Source organism: Lycium ferocissimum, chromosome 3, assembly GCF_029784015.1.
Source record: "Lycium ferocissimum isolate CSIRO_LF1 chromosome 3, AGI_CSIRO_Lferr_CH_V1, whole genome shotgun sequence".
Taxonomy (NCBI): Eukaryota; Viridiplantae; Streptophyta; class Magnoliopsida; order Solanales; family Solanaceae; genus Lycium; species Lycium ferocissimum.
The window spans coordinates 64,735,866-64,756,854 of record NC_081344.1 but is presented as its reverse complement, the minus strand read 5'-3'; the positions used below and the strand labels follow the sequence as shown (position 1 = coordinate 64,756,854).

Here is a 20,989-nt window from a genome sequence, read left to right as displayed (position 1 = left end):
AATTGTACCTCTAAATCTGCCTTTATGTAATTAAAATATTATTATTTAATTAGATATTAAATTAAATTTTAATTTAGTGTAAGAACAAAATGATAATCTAATTTTAAAGATAAGAGCTTTTTACTTTTAATATAATATGATAATATTGTGAGCAACGGAAGCAAAGGGCTGAACCTCGAGAATATATGCGAACTCGAACAGGATAAGCACAGCAGAGAAGGCCAACGACCAAAGCAAGCTAGAAAGGAATGAAGATTAAGAAAATCTAGAACATTTGAGCGGAGCAAGATAAAAGAGAGTGAACAGATAATGAGCTGGTTGTTCAATTACACAGTGAAAGGACACGTTGATGGGGTTATTGATAGCAACTAAATTATAAAGTGCAAGAAATTGAAAATAAGAAGCAAGAAAAGATAAAAGCTAAACACAAATATTAAAAAAATACTAACAATAATTATGATTAAAACCTTAGTTACTTCTAATACACTCAATAAAAGCACCTAAAATAGTAGAAACCTCAACAGAATGTTACCTCGTGTAAATCTTAGGGCAAAATTCAAAAGCAATAATAAGCTCACAAATATTCATCAATATAATCTATCCAAAATAAGCTATGTAGTAAAATATTTATATTAGGGCTAAATAATACATCAAATATCTAAAAATACCCTTTTAAGTTGGCTTAAATGTGTAATATGCCCTTCAAAGTGGCTCTATCCTTCAAATTTGGTAGGTGTCTCCAACGGATTGTTCAAGGTATCTATGAGGGACTAGAGGCTGATCAAATGTGTCACCTTAAATTTTCAAAGAAACACACTTTTAATATCACACGACCGGCAAATTAGGTCACACTGAAACAGAACACCTTCAGGGATTCACTAAGAGAAGAGTAACTTTAACTTTACTGATAGAGATTCCTTTGCCATTGAAGATGAAGATAATTTCTCTGTGTTGCCCTTTCAATGGTGTTATTCCCTTTATCTCTTGTTCTGCAATTTCCACAAGGGCTTATTCTTCGTTATCCATTTCTGTAAAGGGTAAACTTGGGTTAAACATCAATTTTGAAACCATTAAGTGTTTAAATGATGCTGTTACACTCTTTCATCAAATGGTTAGAATGCAGCCTCTACCTTCACTTCTCGTCTTCTGCCAATTATTTAAGACTATTCTAAATATGAAGCATTATTCTGATGTCATTTCTCTTTTTCGAGAAATCCAGAACTTGCGTATCCCAATTAATGTTTTCATCTTGAATAGTGTGATTAACAGTTACTGCCTGATGCATAATTCTGAATGTGCATTTTCGGTGTTACCCATTTACTTGAAAAATGGCATTCCATTTGATGTTGTCACATTTACCACGCTAATTAGGGGATTATTTGCTGAAAATAAGGTCAAAGATGCAGTTGAATTGTTCAAGAAGTTGGTGAGAGAGAATATTTGTGAGCCTAATGAAGTCATGTATGCAACTGTCATGAATGGGCTTAGCAAAAGGGGCCATACTCAAAAAACATTAAGTTTGCTCCGGTTAATGGAACAGGGGAACACTAAGCCCAATATATATATCTACAACATTGTTATAAATGCCCTTTGTAAAGATGGAAACTTAGATATTGCTATCAACCTTTTGAACAAGATGAAGCAAAAAGACATTCCTCCAAACATAGTTACATATAGTTCATTGATTGATGGTTTGTGTAAGCTCGGTCAGTGGGAAAAGGTTAGGACATTGTTCTCTGAGATGGTGAATCATAATATATATCCAAATGTGCACACCTTCAGCATGGTGATTGATGGACTATGCAAAGAAGGAAAGGCCGAAGATGCAGAGGAAGTAATGAGACACATGATTGAAAAAGGTGTAGAGCCTAATGTAATCACCTACATTGCCATGATGGATGGATATTGTTTGCGTGGTCAACTAGATAGAGTGAGGAGAGTTTTTGATTCCATGATAGATAAGTGCATTGAGCCTAACATTATTAGCTATAACATACTAATAAATGGACACGGTAAGAGGAAGAAATTGACTGAGGCCATGCAATTGTTTCATGAAATTTCTCAAAGGGGATTAAAACCTAATATTGTTACCTACAATACTCTCTTACAAGGTCTGCTTGAAGTTGGAAGAATTGGCGATGCAAAAAGGTTCTTTGATGAGATGCTATCTACGTGGCCTGTACCTAAATTATGCACTCTTTGCATTTTGCTCGGTGGTTATTTTAAGCACAGACTTGTTGAAGAAGCTATGTCACTCTTTAATAAGTCGGAAAGGAAGATAGAATATACTAGTATTCAATTCTACAATGTTGTCATCAATGGATTGTGCAAAAATGGTAAACTCAACAAAGCTCATGAGATTTTTGAGAAGCTTTCTTTAATTGGAGTGCTTCCGAATGTGAGAACATACACTATAATAATAAATGGATTCTGTCTTGAAGGGTTTTTGGATGAAGCTAAAGATATGCTTAGAAAAATGGAGGACAGCGGTTGCTTGTCCGACAATGTCACTTACAATGTTATTATGCGAGGTTTTCTTAGGTGTAGCAAAATTAGTGAAATGACAACTTTTATGAAGGAAATGAGCGGAAGGGGCTTCTCATTTGATGCAACTACAGCTGAGTTACTAGAAAAGGCTATATGCGAGAATCCTTCCGTCCTTGACATGTTACCAGAGCTTCACTCAAAAAATAAGAAGTGAATATTTTTGTCACTTGGTTTATTCGGCTACATTATAATTGTCATACAGTTTCTGCTTATCACTGCAATTTGAAATGGAATCCAATGCATTTTGGAAGCTGAAGAAATGGCAATTGAAGCTTTGTTTGGGCTTTCCAGGCAGGCATATTGAAGAGGTACATCACTTTGATATTTGATTGTTTTTCGGCTCTTCTTTATCTTGTAAATCAGATATTATTGCTCTCTTGATATGATACATAATGTGAGTTGCACGCATTATAAGTCTAGGAATATCATTTTTAGTGCTATTTAGTTATCTTCATGTGTCATCATTTTCTATCTATAAGAGCCTTTGGATTGGCTGATTTTAGGTGCTTTAAAGCACTTTTGTAGTGTTTGCGTAAGATAAAAAAGTACTTTTAAGCACTTGTTTTTAAGCCAAAATAACAAAAATAAGTCAAAAGCCATAAGTTAGGATTTCGAACTTATGACTTTTGGCTTATAAGCCATAAGTCATAAGCCCATCCAAACGGGCTCTAAGTCTGGGTATGTTGTTGTTGTCGTTTACTGTGGGAACAATCTTTTCTGGCAATTGGAACATAAGAGCTGACAAGGTCAACCTCATCCTTCTGCTCCTGAAACATATAGTGAATATTTGTGTTTTTCCTGAAGTTAAAAAAAAAAAAAACTTTTCAACATTCACTATATGTTTCAGGAGACAGAACTTGTTCAACATTGATGGTATATTATAGATGAACATGAACGGTCAACTCCATAATTAGTATATTTAAGAATATATTTTTGAGGTTTATATATGATCCCAGAGTACCGGATGCTTTGTTGAAATAGAACTTGTTCATAATTGATAGGGTATACAAATTGTCATTGCTATTCGAAAAGGGTCGTAGTCCATATAGTTATTGTCAACTAACTTAGAACATGGAGGGAAGTTATTTCTTTTGAAGACATAGCTCTGTTTGAAATTCTCTCCTCTAATTGTTTGTTTCTTTAATTTAGATTATGGATTAAGTGTAATGCTTGTAATTTTAAGAATTTTGGGGAAAAGAGACCTATATCTTATAATGCTGGTAATGTTAGTTAGTGAGATGGATGCATTTGAGCTTACCATGATCATGTGTCCATGTGTAGCTTCGTCATAGTTGTTGTTAAGGATATTAGTTGTCTATGGGATATTGAATCCCGTGGACACTATTAGATAGGAGTAGCATAGATCTAATTTCTTCTATGTTTCATCATAAAATTAACCTCGTCTGTAGAATCGCGAGGCAATTTATTACATGATGTCAAATTTGTTTATGTGTGGGTTTGCAGAAAAGGCCAAAAAAGGAGAAACCTACAAAATATGGTTCTCTCCAAAAGACACCCAATCCGCTATACAAACAGGAACTACATGGATGCACCAAAAGAAAATAAGGGATCGGAGACTACTCCTCAATTGGATGTGCAGTTACAAAAAATAAAAAATCAGTGTGTTGAAATGAACTGAGGGAACTTATCATCCTCTCAGCTTCCTGTACATCTATATTTTACATATATTCTCTTTTTCACCTTCATAGTATCTTTTTTGCTTGACTCACCAGACCATGTGGCCCAAAGTATCTTTGAAGTCCTACCATCTCTCAGTTTAATGTGAATGTGCTCTGAGAATGTGCCCTGTAAGTTTCTGATATATGTCCAAGTTCAAAAGAATAGTTAGGAACCTTTGTGATCCAGATCCTTTCCATCCCATATTTTTTCTGCGATCAGTTGCTTCCACATATCTTCCTCATTGTAGAACCTCCAAAGTCACTTCATAAGGAGATTTTTGTTGTTTATCCTACGGTTTCTTACTCCTATTTCACCTTCCCTCTTCCTTAATGTTACAATTTCTCATTTGACTACGTTGAAGGCTTTCTTCTCTCTATTAGCTTGCCACAAGAAGTCTTTCCTCAACTCATCCATTCTCTTCTGTAGCTTCCTTGGTATTGGAAAGAGAGACATAGTAATAGACAGAAAGAGCGTCCAACACACTATTGATTAGGAATAGTCTTCCTCCTAAGGATAAATACTGCTTCTACTTTGAGAGCGTCCTTTCACACTTTTCCAGATTGGTTGGTAATTGTTCCACGTTGCATCACAGCAGTTCTACCAGCTTTGTGTTATTTATATGGAAAATGTCACTCTGTGTTCTCTGATCAGTTGCTTCCGCATTGCTTCTTCCTCATTGCAGAACCCCCCAAAACGGCTTCATAAGGAGACTGTTGTTGTGTATCCTAAGTTTTCATACTCCTGTTTTGCCTTCCATCTTGCTTGTTATCACAATTTTCCATTTGACTAGGTTGAAGGCTTTCTTCTCTCTAGAAATCTTTCCTTCACTCATCCATTCTCGTTTCTATCTTCCTTAGTGTTGGAAATAGAGATATAATATAGATAGAAAGAGCATCCAACACACTATCGGTTAAGACTAGTCTTCCTCCTAAGTATAAATATTGCTTCCAATTTGAGAGCGTTGTCTCACACTTTTCAAGATTGGCACCTAGTTCCAGATTGCATCCTAGCAGTTCTACCAACTTTGTCTGTTTCATAAAAAAGCTCTACCAACTTTGTGTTATTTATCCGGAAAATGTCACTCTTTATAACTAACTTGTAAACCTGGCACAGCTTCAAACAACAATTAGATTGTCTTCAGGTACAATACTTGCTCTTCATTTGCTTCCACATTATAAGCGTATCATCTACATATTAGAGATGTGATATCATCATCGATCCTGGCCTCTTGTATTTACTTGAAAACCTTTTATCCACCCAAACTGTGTTGCCTTGCTAGTCATTCCACCAAGCACTCCATAACTAAAATTAAAAGGAAAGGGGAAAGATGGTCACCTTGCCTTAGACCCCTATGAGCTGATAAAAAATCTGTAGGTGTAACATTTATCAAAATTTATAATTTGACCGTGGATGTGAAAAGTTTTACCCAGTTTCTCCATTTAGTTGCAAAAACCCATATCTACCATTGAATTCATCAAAAAAACCCAATTTGCATGGTCAAACTCATCAAAAAAACCCAGCTGAGTTTTTGGTAGACGTTATAAGGGAGAATCCTTCCGTCCTTGACATGATACTAGAGCTTCACTTGAAAAATAATAAGCGAATAATTCTTTCGCTTGGTTTGTTTGCTACGCTATGGCTGTGATGCAATTCCCTTTCTATCCCTGCAAAAGAAATGCCATCCAATGCAATTGCAGAAGACGATGGCAATTAGAATGTTACTTTATCTTTCTAGGCAAGCCTATTGAGGAGGTACTTCAATTTTGGTACTTTGAGTTTTTTATCCGGTCTTCTTTTTCTTAGATTTAAAATGTTATTGCACTCTTAATATGAGAAAAAGTGGTGCCACACCGATTTAAAAAGTAATAATAATGGCGAGTTTCCTTATGTGTACACGTTATAAGTCTTGTAATATCATTTTCAGTGCTGTGTAGTTATCTTCAGGTGTTATCATTTTCTATCAATTTGAGAATAAATAACTTCCTGCAACTTAGAAATTGCTGTAAGTCTCTTCCATCAAATGGTCAGAACACAGCCTCTTCCTTCATTTGTCGACTTCTCTAAATTACTTAAGACTATCCTAAATATGAAGAATTACTCTGCTGTTGTATCTCTTTTCGGAGAAATGCAGAAATTGGTGGTTCACTATGTGCGTCATAACTCAACACAAGGGAATTTGATCGATGACATCATTTTGATCTTATGAGCTGCTAGGTCCTTTGTGATACAAAGTTTGTATCTGAGGGTGAAAAAACTAATCATCTGTTGAACTTAGGATTTCTACAGGAAGAGGGGTCGTTCTTCTATTTCAAAGCCCTGCTTTTTTGGTATTTGTCCAAAGAGGTGCATTGCTTGTTACCAACTGGCATAAAAACCTCCATTACTTGATTGTGCAACCATGAACCTGAATCATCATATAATCTGATTGTTGGCTACGTCTTCTTAACTTTTTCTTTTTTCATTTTTGCTCTTTTTTCCATCTTTAGTCTGACTAGTCTAATGTAGTGTGAATACTTCACTCTTTTACCATATTACTTTTTTGGCAACAAATGCCTTCTTTTGACTTGCTGAATTAACTCTTCAAGAAAGTCTACCGATTCACAAGTACAAAAGCACTCAAATGTAGAATATAATAACAAGAATGATATCTGCAAACAGCAGAAATCCTCTCAGGATGGGATCAGATATCCGCCAGTTGTTGCAGGATCTGCTCCCTCTTTGCCTCTTATGAAACTACTTCAGCTCAGCTGTATACCTTGTATTTCCTGTTCTTCATTACATCCATAAGATTGAATCTTTATCTCATTCTTAGAATACCGCTTAACGCTTTACTGGCTGATTTCTGTTAATAAATTACTAGATGCAGGTCTCTGCTGAATTACTGGCTGATTTCTGTTAATAAATTACTAGATGCAGGTCTCTGCTATAGAGAAAGTGACTCAATTACATTGAGATGAATTGAATGAATGAAAATATCAAGCTACACTTATGTATTTAAGCTAAATCTAATGCAAATTAACTACCAACTACAGCTGTCATTAGCTAACAAACTCCACCGACAGTAACACTAACTGCCGCTGTACAACCAATACATAACCAACTTATACATTTACAACTCTTCACTGCATCAACTAACTCAGGGCACATCCACACACTTAGACAGCTCCTTTACACATTTTTATCCTTCGGGTTACACTAATTTTGACTCAATAGTTTGATGGGTCATTCCGCATGGAATGAACTTGATATATCCCAAAGAGGCACACTAATTTTTTATCCTAACTTTTCAGACTTTAAGTTTTGAGTTTCCTGTCATCAAATGAACTAGATATTACCCAAAGACTGGGTGATGGTTGTAGCAAGGAAAGACTTGGAGCTTTTCTCAGGGATTGTCTTTCGGTTAATTTGTGGTGTACAATGGAGGAACAGTTTCAAGCATTAGGATGGCAAAATGAGAAAGAAAAAAAAAAAAAAAAAACTATATTTTTGTCTCTGTTTTAATTATGTTTCTTTGTTATTGTCCTTCTGATGTTTGATTAATTGCCAGACATAGATGAATGCGAGGATAATCCTTGTGATGGAATGAAATGACTTTCCTGGAGGCTAAACTGCACTTGTCCACATGGTCAGATTGGTGATGGCAAAAGAAATAGCCGCGATTGCATCCCTCAGAACTCTAAGTTACCCATTCTTCAACTCTCACTAGGTAGGTCTACTCCATCAGATTTTGATAAATATTTTTTAGTGAAACTTACACAAATAACTACCTTTTAATAGCTTCTAACAATTTATAGCTACAAGTTGAAAAATTACAATTCGTAAATGCTTTTGGCTGTATTTCCAGTAAATTTCGCGTTTTCGAAATACAGAGAAATACAGCGAAATACAGCGACGCTGTTGAGTAAAGAACGACTCTATTTAAGGCAATAAAAATCTTTTCCAAATTAAATGGTAATTAATGCTTCCATGATTCACGCAAACCTTATGAGGTTCCATAACAGCTCACGTCTGTCAATCAAAATCACTCAATTCAAAAGTTTTTGAATTCAAAAAAACTCAACAAAATCACTCCATTCAAAAGTTGTAGTATGCAAATATACAATGAAATATAATTAAATACAGTGAAATACAAGAAACGCAAATCACTAGAGGGTAAAATCAGGCCCTATTTATGGAACAATTTTTTTTTTTTTAAAAAAAATCTGGGATTCAATTTAAAACTTACCACAAATCACGCATAACGGTTGTTCTTCCATAACAACTCACGAATCTCTCTCAACTTTTATCACAATCAAAACTTTTTGAATTCAAAAACCACTAATGATCTAAAAACTTCCAAATATAGAAAAATATACACTGGAATACAATAAAATATGGTTGATTGTTTAAGAAATATAAAGTTGTAGTATGCGTATATACAATGGAATATAATGAAATATATCAAAAAAAATTCATAAATTAGAAATACAAAATGCAGAAATACATTGAAATACAGCGAGATACAAAATCGTGAAAATAAAGTGGAGCAAAAATAGGCTATATATTTGGAACATTCACTATATTTACGCCAAAAAAAAAATACATTGAAATACAGCGAAGTAATACACTGAAATATACTGAAAATTAAATATATTGTTTGTTAATACACAGAAATACACTGAAATATACTGAAACATTTTATCAAACACTTGGTGGGCATGAAACTCCACAACTCTCATCAATGGTGTTTCTATACCAACAACCTATTCTCTTGCTCCTAAATGATGCTACACCACCTAAGGAACGATTAACACTGTAATAAAACATGTTTCAACTCTGCATTTTCTCTTATTCGACATCTCTATTTCCTTAGTCATCCAAAATAGAAATCCATTAACAACATTGTTTCTCTATGACCTTCATATTTTTTCTCTTTCCCTTCACTAATTCCATCAACACCCTCAATATGAGTCATGTACCCACTTAAAAAAAATTGTTAGTTGCTCAAATCTTCATAACAAGAAACTGATATGAGAATTGAAAAACAGATAGAGAATCAAGATGTGATAGAAACCGATTTGAATAACGAGAGATATGGAGAGTGAAAAAATAGATATGAGAATTGAAGATGTGATAGAAACTGATTTGAATAATGGAAGAAATTGAGAGAATTGGGGAGTTAATTGCCGTGTATTTAGGAAGAGAGAGTATATTTAGGAAGAGAGATAAACATGTAGCGTGTATGTAGGGATATGAGGGCAGCACGGTTAATTAGTAAAAAGTGGGGTAGCTATAAATTGTAAAATTTGAATAATATAGCTACTAAACTTAAATATTAGAAAGGGTAGTTGCTATCCATAAATAAGTCTTAGGGGTAGCTACACCAAGTAAATTTTCCTATTTTTTATGACCGAGAAATCCGTTCTTTGGGCCACCAACAGCCTTCAAAACTAGGGATGATGGGTCCATCTCTCTACCCTTCTTCACTTAAATATCAGAGTTAGTTTGCTTGACGCAGGCTCGAACCTGTGATCCAAGACACAAGTCCCTCAACCTTTGCCAATTGAGCTAACCCCTGTGGATGGGTTTTGATTAATTTAATTCAGTTTTCATGTCTTAAATCCTTCCAAGAAGTTAAGTTAGTTTTTTTTAATGTTATGGGCTTTTTCTTCCAAATTCTTATCATCTTTTTACTCCTCTGTTTCATATAATATGGTACTCTTTCCTTTTTAGGCTGTTTAAAAAATATGACGCATTTCTAAATATGGGAACTCTTTTAACTTTTAACTTTCCATTTTACCATTAATGACATGCTCTCAAAACCACAGAATGCCATGATTAACAAGTTTAGGACCACAAGTTCTAAAGTTGGATATTTTGGAGAGTTGACGAAACCATCAAAAAGATCGGGAGAATGATCCAGCAGCAATTTTTTGGTGTATATGGAAGGAAAGGAACAACAGATGTTTTTACGGAATTGCAACTCCTACAAGTATTCTAAAGGCTGGATGTCTACTTAGTCTGTTTAGTTGGCATTTTCATTCCCCTGTAAACAGTGTTGATAACTTTTTGGATTTTGTCAGCTCCCTAACCCTGACTTAGCAGTTATCTTGGTGACACATTTTGACTGTTGCTATAGGTTTTTGCTTAGTTTCAGCTTCATGTAGTTATGTCGTGAAGCTAACAGTTAGATGTTTTGTACATCTGCATCTTCTTGATGCCTTTCTAACGCAATTTATGTACTTCATCAAAAAAAGTGTTTTAAAGGTACTTTTGGTATGTTACAACAATCTTCTTTTCATTAAAATGAAACGGTTGGATTGACACTTAAGTTCTTTTCTAATATAATGAAATTGACATAAAAATACCATGTAAATTGTTCCGGTTGGTTCATATAATATTTAGGAATTTGAAATTACATCCAATTAAGTTTCTAATTGAATTAAGTGACTCGTATAGAATGTTTTGACAAAGAATGAAATATATCTGGAAAATATGCATGCAGGTTTGTGCTTTGGCTTTCTGGCTTTGGTCATCAGTGCCACTTGGATATACTTGGGCATCAAAAGAAGACAACTCATAAGACTCGGAAAAGTTTTTTCAGAAAAATGGCAGTTTGTTATTGACACAGAACTCAGATCAATGAGGGCAGCATGGAGTATGCAGCTAATATCTTTACAGCAGCAGAACTCAAAAAAGTCACCCACAACTAAGATGAGGATCATATCCTCGGCCGTGGTGGTTATGGAACGGTTTACAAAGTCGTCCTTCCGGACAAACGTGTGGTTGTGATTAAAAAGTCGAGACTAATGGACGAGAGCCAAATAGTATTGTTCATTAATGAAGTGATCATTCTTTCGCAAGTCAATCATTGACATGTGGTGAAACTCTTGGGTTGTTGTTTGGAGACTTAAGTCCTCTACTAGTGCACGAGTTCATCTCCAAAGGTACCTTCTATTACCATATCCACGATGGCGGAGAAACGTGCTGGTTTTCTTGGGAAAATTGATTGAGGATAGCATGCGAAGCTGCTGGTGCTCTCGCGTATCTTCATTCTGCAGCCTCCACCCCTGTAATTCATAGAGATTTGAAGTCTATGAACTGTATGAGAATTACACAGCGAAAATTTCAGATTTCGGAGCTTCTAGATTACTGTCACTGGATCAAACTCAAGTGACTACATTGGTTCAAGGAACTTTAGGTTACTTGGATACTGAATACTTCCACACAAGCCAATTGACAGAAAAGAGCGACGTTTATAGGTTTGGAGTAGTTCTTCCAGAGCTCTTAACAGGGCGAATGCGCCTAGATACTGCAGCATCTGAAAACGAGAGAAGCCTAGCTGCATTTTTTGTCAGGTGTATTAAGGTTTTTTGTCAGGTGTATTAAGGAAAACCTATTGTTTCAAATACTCTAAAGGCAAGTGCTACGAGAAGGAGTTTCGAGCAATGCCAAGGTGTTGCTGAGCTCGCAAAGAGATTCCTCAGGTCAGTGATGTAGCCGCATAGACTGATGGGATCAGTTGGACACCCTTCATTGAAAAATTATATTATGTGTTTTAGAAAATTATACTGTGTATATAGGTCAAGAATTACTTTTTATGCATTCACATTAAACCTTGAACACTCTTAGCGAAATTTCTCACTTCGCCACTGTCTCAGGTTAACGGGTGAAGAAAGGCCTACAATGAAAGAAGTGGCCATGGAGCTAGAAGGATTAAGAAGGTTCACCAAACATCCATGGTCTCAAACTCAGGAAAGTCAAGATGAAGAGACTCTTGGATTATTAACAGAACAAACATCAGACCTTTATGCGATCAAGATAACAAATAACTTCATCTCTAGCGAAGAATTCTCCGGACAACAGAGCTTGGATAGTCGTATGCTGCTTCACATTCACAGCCCCCGGTGATCGAGTACTTGTATAAAGGCTGCATTTTAGTGTCCTAACTTGTATGTTTCAAAATGTAGTTCCCCTTTGTACTCTGTCAATTATATTTAACTAGTATAGATTTGTGTATATTTCCACGTTCCCAGAATTTTGAGCATTTGGCATAATAGACAGAGTTTGTCAAAACATTTGGCAGAAAGAAAAAGTGCTCATTTCTGACAAACCTACCCAAACATAGGGGACCAGCTTTGTCATTTTCTCAGTGGAAAACATATGATCAATTTCTTGACTTGAGTTGCGAGAAAGCACAAATCCCTAGGAATCACATTCAATAACAGCTATACTTAAAAAATGCCTCTAGCCAGTAAGTACTAAGGCCCCATTTGGACATGGTTTGAAATCACGTTGATTTGAAGTTGAAGTTTTATTTGGATATGCAATTTGGATTTCTAAAGTTATATTTGTCTCATAAATATGAAAACTCAAAAGTTGTGAAAACTATTAATATTTCTTCAATGGTCTCACCAAATGAGCAAATCATGGCTTATAAGAAAGTTAATACACTATGAAGACATTTCTAAAAAATACAATATCTATTGATCGAGTTATAGTTCAATAGAAAGAAAAATAGAACATGAGTTGTAGTGTAACTATTCTCTAATATAATTCTCCCATATGGTATGGATAATCTTTTCAGGTCGAGCTTGCATTTGCGATTAGATGATTGAGAAAACGAACAAACATTATTACTTGAGTCAAGTTTTATATTTAAAAAATATATTAACCAACTCATGAGTCATTTTTCTTTTACAAAATATAGACTTATAGGTCAAGTTTTAAATTTTTAAAAATTTGAAATCATGATTTGGAATCTCAATTTGTACTTCTTAGAGAATTTCAGATTTGAAATCATGATATAGAGTTGAAATTGAAATTTTGTGCAAATTTCATAAACAAAAACTAATTTGAAATCAAACTATGAAAGATGATTCCAAATCACATGGCTAAACACCCACTAAGTAGGCACAAAAATTTTCACCATTTGCTCTTGAGAAAATGACAAAATGGGTCCTCATGTTTGAGGGTGGTTTCAAAATAATTGTCACGACCTGGCTAGGGGCCATGACGGGTACCCGTGGCTAACCACCGAGCACCACTCATTCTGTTACTCATCCTGCGATCATTCATTATTCCCACTTTATAATCATAGGAAAACCATTTTTCACTTGAAACATAATTACGCTTTTATATACATCGCGCCTGCCTATCAAAATAATATACATACAATAAGGACATCGTGAGACCATTCTACCCACACATACGTATCTATGAGCCTCTACTAGAGTACTAGACATATGGACGGGACAGGGCCCCGTCGTGCCCAAAATATATATATACACAAAAGAATAAATCAATGGCACCTCCGGAACAATGGAGGGCTCTCAAAGTCTACTAGTAGCTCCTACGAGTCTGAATCACCTCCCTGTCTACCTGTGGGCATGAACACAGCGTCAAAGAAAAGGACGTCGATGCGAAATATACCGAGTATGTAAGGCATGAGTAGTAACATAAGTAAAACGTGAAGGGCGACGCATAAAATAAAAAAGACCAAATACCTTTTTGAGATGTTCGTCGTTTACTTTACCTTTCTCTCAAGGGCGAATGCACATACATATACATATCCTAATACCGTATCTGATCATACACATTAAACATTATCCGTATTCGGCCACGTAGTGGCTAGACAGTATCCGTATTCGGCCACGTAGTGGCTCGACAGTATCCGTATTTGGCCACGTAGTGGCTCGACAGTATCACATACATGTCTTCCGTACCCGGTCATAACAAGGCTCGGTATATCTCATCATCATCATTATCATCGCTATGGAAATATTTTATTATCACATATATCTCATAGGCTTATTATAACCTTATCATAATGCATGCATAGGAACTTAAGGATAACTATACTTTATCGGAGTGACATAAGGTCGTGAACCCCCGATTCCATTATGGAGTTTCATGAGCATTCTGCTTCACTTTGAAGGAATTAGCATATAAGGTGAATGTAGCACAAAGAACCATATCAATTAATCATAATTTGGAACATTAGCTTTGTAGAAGTATCATATCATGAACTTTAGGGTCTCTAGACTTAGGCTCATCATCATCATCATCATCATCATCATCATATTCATAACATATCTCCTGTCTTTATCTCATGAGAGCTCTTGGTAACATAGACTCATCATTTCCGGTATATACATATATATAGAGAAGTCATGGAAAGATAGGAAGATTCATGCCAAAAAGAAAGAAGGGATAGCCTTAACATACCTTTTCATGTAGCTTGATCGTTCTCCTTCAATGCTCGCGTTTCCACCTTCACGGAACTTCGTACCAAAATTAGATAATCGAAGACATACTTATGCTTAACTAAAGCTAATGAAAGTCGGGTAACATCTTCCTTCATTTCGATAACTTCCTCCACATAATAATAATAGTATTAATAACTCCCAATATCACAACAACAACCACCATATCTTAATCAACAACTTCATCAAGCTAGACATTATCAATCCCAACATTCCCTATCACTCCTTTATAACCCTAGCTATGGCACCACCCGTGTCCATTCTCATACAATGCCTCTACAACATCTTTACTACTATTCATAGCAAGATTTCACTCATTACATATCAAGAACTATGATTCAAGTCAAGTCATGATTTAAAAATATCTTTATTTTCATATTTGCACCTCATGTTCCCTTTTTCTCCATAATTCAAGTCTTTTAACCCCTCAATAGTCTAAATAACATGGAAGAATCATAAAACTTACCTTAATCACTTGGAAACAAGCCTTGAATTACTCTACTCCATCAAAATGAAATCCTCCACTTGCATGCCAAATAAATTTTTACCCTTCACAAACCCTAATAGGCTTCCTAGTATAGGAATCTCTTAATTCTTGGCTTTGATCTTGGCTTTTTGGTATAGATTGTTGTGAAAATAGAGGGAGGGTTTTTGGAGGGTTCTAGAGAGATATAGAATCTGCTTTTGGTGGAAAAATAATAAAATAAAACGTGGGTTCTTATATTTATAGACGGGGAAACTTCGGAGTCCGCGGGTTGACGAGCCGGGTCGACGGTCGTCGACGTGTCGACGGTCCGTCGACGTGGCCGTCGAATCGCCACCTGAGATGTCTGAGTTCAGAACCCTATCGACGGTGCCAGTCGACGGCTCATCGACGTGGCCGTCGATGCTGACTGGTTTCAGCAGTTTCCTAAACTGCTTCGCTTTACTCCGGTTCGATTCGTTTCACTTCTAACTCCCCTATAATGTCAAGGATGCCTACTTATATTCCTGTACACATACATCGTAAAATATCTCGTGAGTAAAGCTCTGGTGAAAACTACCGAACCGAGGGTATACACCGCCAATAAGTCAAAATCTACTTGAAATAAAATGGGAAGTGTAACATTCTTCCCCCCTTTAAAAACATTCGTCCTCGAATGTTAAGTTTTCGGGACTTCTATGAAAATTTTGCCAGAGTTTTCCTTGTAATGTGGCACTATCATCCTGTCACAACAGCCCATAATAATGATGCCTCACAGGGCCACAATATCATAGTAATAAAGTTTGGCCACACACGACTCATATGCATAAAAGGAGAACACACATACCTCATAATCTTGATGTTTCACCTTGGATCTCTTCCGGGGGCATGGAATAAGTGCGGGTACCTAACTACGTATCTTGTTTTGTTTGTCAGGTGGTCTCTTTCATCTTCGCATTCTTTTATAATACCTTTATCAAGCTTACATTTCTAGTTCTTAACTCACAACCTGGGGTTATTTGGGAGGGTAATAGGAACTTCTCGTACGATAACTGTCCTGTAATATCATTACTCGGCACAACTATGGGAAATTATCAGTGCACTTGCAATGCATAAACATATAAGAGTTCGAATTTACAAATTTCAATTCTGGAGATAAGTTAATTGAGCTCTCTAAATCACCTCGCGTCTATTCTCAAGAAATCTCTTAATAATTTTCATGCCCTTTTCAAAAAAGAATTTTCGCATCTCAACAGCGTGATACCGAGGGTCACTGTCGTCAAACTTTCGAATGCTTTCAAATAGTTTATCCTCATTTCAATTAACTCGCGGCAGCTATTCCACTTATCCTCCCGTCTTAGTTCATTATTTCCTTCAAGTATCTTCCTATTCAGTCCTTCTTTACTACTTCCTTGTTGGCCTCTTTACAACCCCCTTCGCATGTCATTCGTATTCCCATTCATCACCGTAGTAGCATTTAGTACCTAACTCTATTTTCCGAAACAATGTTTGGTTATTAATATCCTCTCTCTTCTCCATTACCTGAACACTCTTTCTTTAGGCAGGTCTCTCTTAAACTACAAGTTCATCTCGTCAATTGAGGATGCATTTTTATATCTGCCAATACCTTTCCCATTCCCTTTCTACTATACAGTTAATTCCCCTAGGAACATCCCTCCTTTCCTTCGTTGATTATGCAGCCTTGTACTACTAGCTCAATAATCTTGTAACGGTAAACTTCTAAAGTGCTATAACTCATGTCTCGTAACACTCACATCTTTATAAACATATCGACAATATAGTCTACACGATAAGGAAGCTTTCATTAATAGCTAACTTACTCGGTAGCGTACGTCATTGTCTTACTTTTTCTAACTGACCCTATCTTTTCTCTATCATTCAACAACTACTATCTTGGAAGTTCTACTCTTCATACCTTACTTCCCTGAAACTTGAGTACCATCATCCTTACAACCCTTTTTTTTAAGCCTCATCGATAGTACTTTAAAAGGTATTTCATGAAGATTACAGGTGGTGGATCAATACCATACTCAAGGATGTATAAACATTGTTAATACCACATATCATACTTTACCGATTACCATCGCTACATAGCATAAAACCTCTCAATTCATACTTGCTTAATAATACAAATATTTATTCCTCCTTTAACACGTTATCAAGTGCGAGATATACATGACGGCACCGGGGAGGGACTCTAGGTCCTGTCGCTCGGCTAATACATACGTACGATGCTGACGACCACTCGAACTGAGCGCTTTCCCCTTGCCCCTACCCTGACCTTTTGTAGTGTCTGGGAGTCTTGCCCCGGAGGGTGCATGGAGGACGAAGAACCAGCTGCGGATCCTGTAGGCTGAACCGCACGCCTACCGCCTCAAAATGGGAACTCTCTCATAATATGGCCTGACTGGCCGCAAACATAGCAAACATCCAAGCCCAATCGGCACGGTCCCTAATGTAGCTTACCGCACTGGGTATATTGTGGTATAGATGATCTCATCGGCTTTTTGAATCACTCCTATGCGGGGGCCGGGCTCTGCGAAACTCGATCCGATCCGGAATGAATGAAAATCGGACCTCGGCACCGCAACTCGTGGAGGTACACTAGTCGCCGACTGGCCTGAGTGTCTAGAATATGACTGCCTCGATCCTCCTCTATAGTCGCTATCGGCACCCATGGATCTGGCCCTCTTACTTTGTCCCCTATCAATATCACGCTCGCCCTTTTGCGGATGTTGTTGCTTTTCTAAATTCTAGCCATGGGCCTGAATGCGGGAAATATCCATCCCGTCTTGCAATGAAGCCGTTAAACAATCTTTGAATAAATGTGGCCCTAGGCCACTCACAAATCTGTGCACTCTATCTCCCATGTCGGCCACCATAGTCGGAGCATATCTAGCCAATGAATTAAACTGAAGGCTATACTCCCGGGCACTCATATTTCCTTGTTTCAGATTTAAGAATCTATCCGCTCTAGCTCGACGGACCTCGGGTGGCAAATAGTGGCGGATGAAAGCATCTACAAATTCTTGCCAAACTGGAGGAGGCGCATTCTCCTTTCTTGAGGACATCCAATTATTATACCATAAGACTGCCACATCCTGGAGTCTGTAAGATGCTAACTCCACAAATTCAGTTTCGGAGGCATGAATAACCTTCAATTTTCTCAACATTTCATCGATAAAGCCTTGCGGGTCTTCATCCGGCTTTAACCCGAAAAACTCCGGAGGATTCAAACTCATGAAATCACGGGCTTTAGTACTAACTGCCCTGTCACTTGAACCTGTACCTTGCCGCTATGCCTGAGCGGCAACTAACTGTGTCAATAAATGAATAGCCTTGGGCATTTGTTGACCCGAAGTAACCGAGGGAGGAACTGGAGACATTAAGGCTGGAACTGAAGCTCCCTCTTGTTCTTCTAAATTAGGCGGAGTGGAAGAAGTATTAGATGGGGCCTCATTATGTGATTCATTCTCTTCTACATTCGTTGGCGGCTCCCTTTCTACCCGCCTTTTCATCGTAATCTTGCCCTTCTGGGCGGCTGTAGCTTTTTCCTTTGGCGGCATTTCTGAAATCATAGCTCATTATTAGGGAGGAGATAATCTTATAACACACGCCCTCTGTCGCACGATCTCTTTAAAATGAAGAATGGTCATTTTTCCTAAATGCCACGTAGCCTCCTTGTTTATTAGTGTGGCGCGCAACACACCATAAACAAGACTCTACTAGACACGGCTCGTAGACACTTCCTAGGACTGAACTACTGCAAACCATTTTTGTCACGACCCGGCTAGGGGCCATGACCGGTACCCGGGGCTAACCACTGAGCACCACTCATTCGGTTACTCATCCTGCGATCATTCATTATTCTCATGCTTATAATCATAAGAAAACCATTTTTCACTTGAAACATAATTACCTTTACATACATAAGCCGTTCGTCTATCAAAATAATATACATACAATAAGGACATCGTGAGACCATACTACCCACACATACGTATCTACGAGCCTCTACTAGAGTACTAGACATATGGACGGGACAGGGGCCCGTCGTGCCCAAAATATATATATATATACACAAAAGAATAAATCAATGGCACCTTCGAAACAATGGAGTGCTCTCAAAGTTTGCTAGTAGCTCCTACGAGTCTGAATCACCTCCCTGTCTACCTGTGGGCATGAACACAGCGTCCAAAAGAAAAGGACGTCATTACGAAATATGTACTGAGTATGTAAGGCATGATTAGTAACATAAGTAAAACCTGAAGGGCAGCATAAAATAAAAGACCAAATACCTTTTTGAGATGTTCGTCATGCTTACTTTACCTTTTCTCAAGAGTCGCGAAATGCACATACATATACATATCCTAATACCGTATCTACTCATACACATTAAACATTATCCGTATTCGGTCACGTAGTGGCTCGACAGTATCACATACATGTCTTCTGTACCCGGCCATAACAAGGATCGGTATATCTCATCATCATCATTACTTTCGCTACGGAAATCTTTTATCATCACATACATCTCATAGGCTTATTATAACCTTATCATAATGCATGCATAGGAACTTAAGGATAACTATACTTTATCGGAGTGACATAAGGTCGTGAACCCCCGATTCCATTATGGAGTTTCAAGAGCATTCTGCTTCACTTTGAAGGAATTAGCATATAAGGTGAATGTAGCACAAAGAACGACATCAGTTAATCATAATTTGGAACATTAGCTTTGTAGAAGTATCATATCATGAACTTTAGGATCTCTAGACTTGGGATCATCATCATCATCATCATCATATTCATAACATATCTCCTGTCTTTATCTCATGAGAGCTCTTGGTAACATAGACTCATCATTTTCGGTATATACATATATATAAAGAAGTCATGGAAAGATAGGAAGATTCATGCTAAAAAGAAAGAAGGGATAGCCTTAACATACTTTTTCATTTAGCTATTCTATCGCTTGATCGTTCTCCTTCAATGCTCGCGTTTCCACCTTCACGGAACTTCGTACCAAAATTAGATAATCAAAGACAGACTTATGTTTAACTAAACGAAAGTCGGGTAACATTGTTATATCCCGTATTTTTGAACATTGGAACAATCCGGATTAATTATGATAAGTTAAGGACCAAAACTATTCCGGGATGCAAAGTCGAGACTTTTGACCTTCGATTTTATTTTTGGACATAAGTTGTTCATGAATTTGTTGGTATGGAATAATTAGGAGAATTTGGGACCAAAAGTGATAAAAATTGAAAGTTGGAAAAGTCATCCATTTTCTATGGTTGGCCGTGTAAGTGTGGGTGTTGGCCCACACAATGTGTGGACAATTTTAATTGGTCCAACACATGGTGTGGGCCAAGGGAAATTGTACACTTCATATAATGGCAAAAGATGACCACTAGTCTTCATTTACACTTCAACACTTAGAAAAAAATAAGAGAACAAGAAGTTGAAGAGCAAGAAGCTCTCGGCCATGGGAGCCAAAAATCAAGTCCCATTTCTAGCTCTTCTAAAATTATTTTGATGATGCAAACCCACTATTTTGAGGTCCCTAAGTAGCGTGGAAGTGTCGTTGGAGCGATCAACCCGCTAGTTTTCATCTTTGGAAACCTAGCCTCTTGTGGAATTGAAGAGAGAAAAGGTAAGAATTGATTATGTTTTATGTGTTGTAGAGGTTGTATGTATGTTGTAGTATGTTAAAATGAAGGAAATTCATGAAATATGGCATGTTGAAGTGGAGGTGGTGAATGTAGTGTTGAGCCGTGTAAGTATGTGTGTGTTGTGTTGTGTTGTGTTGTGTTGAAACTATGAATTAATGTCTAGTTAGCATATTATGATCATTGTAAGGTAAAGAACGATTGGGAATCATCCATATATGTATATGTGTAGTGTTGGTCGAAATGGGTCATATTATATGACAATGAACGAATTAATATCGCTTAATGTTTTATTCGTCGTCGTTATGAATTCTATGTTGGAAATGAATGTTTAATGACTCAAATTGATGTTGTAGTTG

The 20,989-nt window shown here is 36.9% G+C and overlaps 1 protein-coding gene and 1 pseudogene across 2 annotated transcripts in view; both read left to right on the top strand.

Annotated features, from left to right (window-relative positions):
- The first annotated feature begins 825 nt into the window (after positions 1–825).
- Positions 826–20,989, top strand: part of LOC132050396 (putative pentatricopeptide repeat-containing protein At1g12700, mitochondrial) — a 53,244-nt gene continuing 33,080 nt past the window's right edge. The window contains exons 1-2 of one of the 2 annotated variants that reach the window (XM_059441626.1): positions 826–2,855; positions 10,712–10,744. In XM_059441626.1, the coding sequence (XP_059297609.1) occupies positions 932–2,701 (1,770 nt within the window). In that variant the 5' untranslated portion in view covers positions 826–931 and the 3' untranslated portion in view covers positions 2,702–2,855; positions 10,712–10,744. Of the gene's footprint in view, positions 2,856–10,711; positions 11,576–20,989 lie in introns of those variants that run through there. The other variant, XM_059441625.1, reaches the window with a different exon arrangement.
- On the top strand, positions 10,860–12,358 carry LOC132049002 (wall-associated receptor kinase 5-like; annotated as a pseudogene).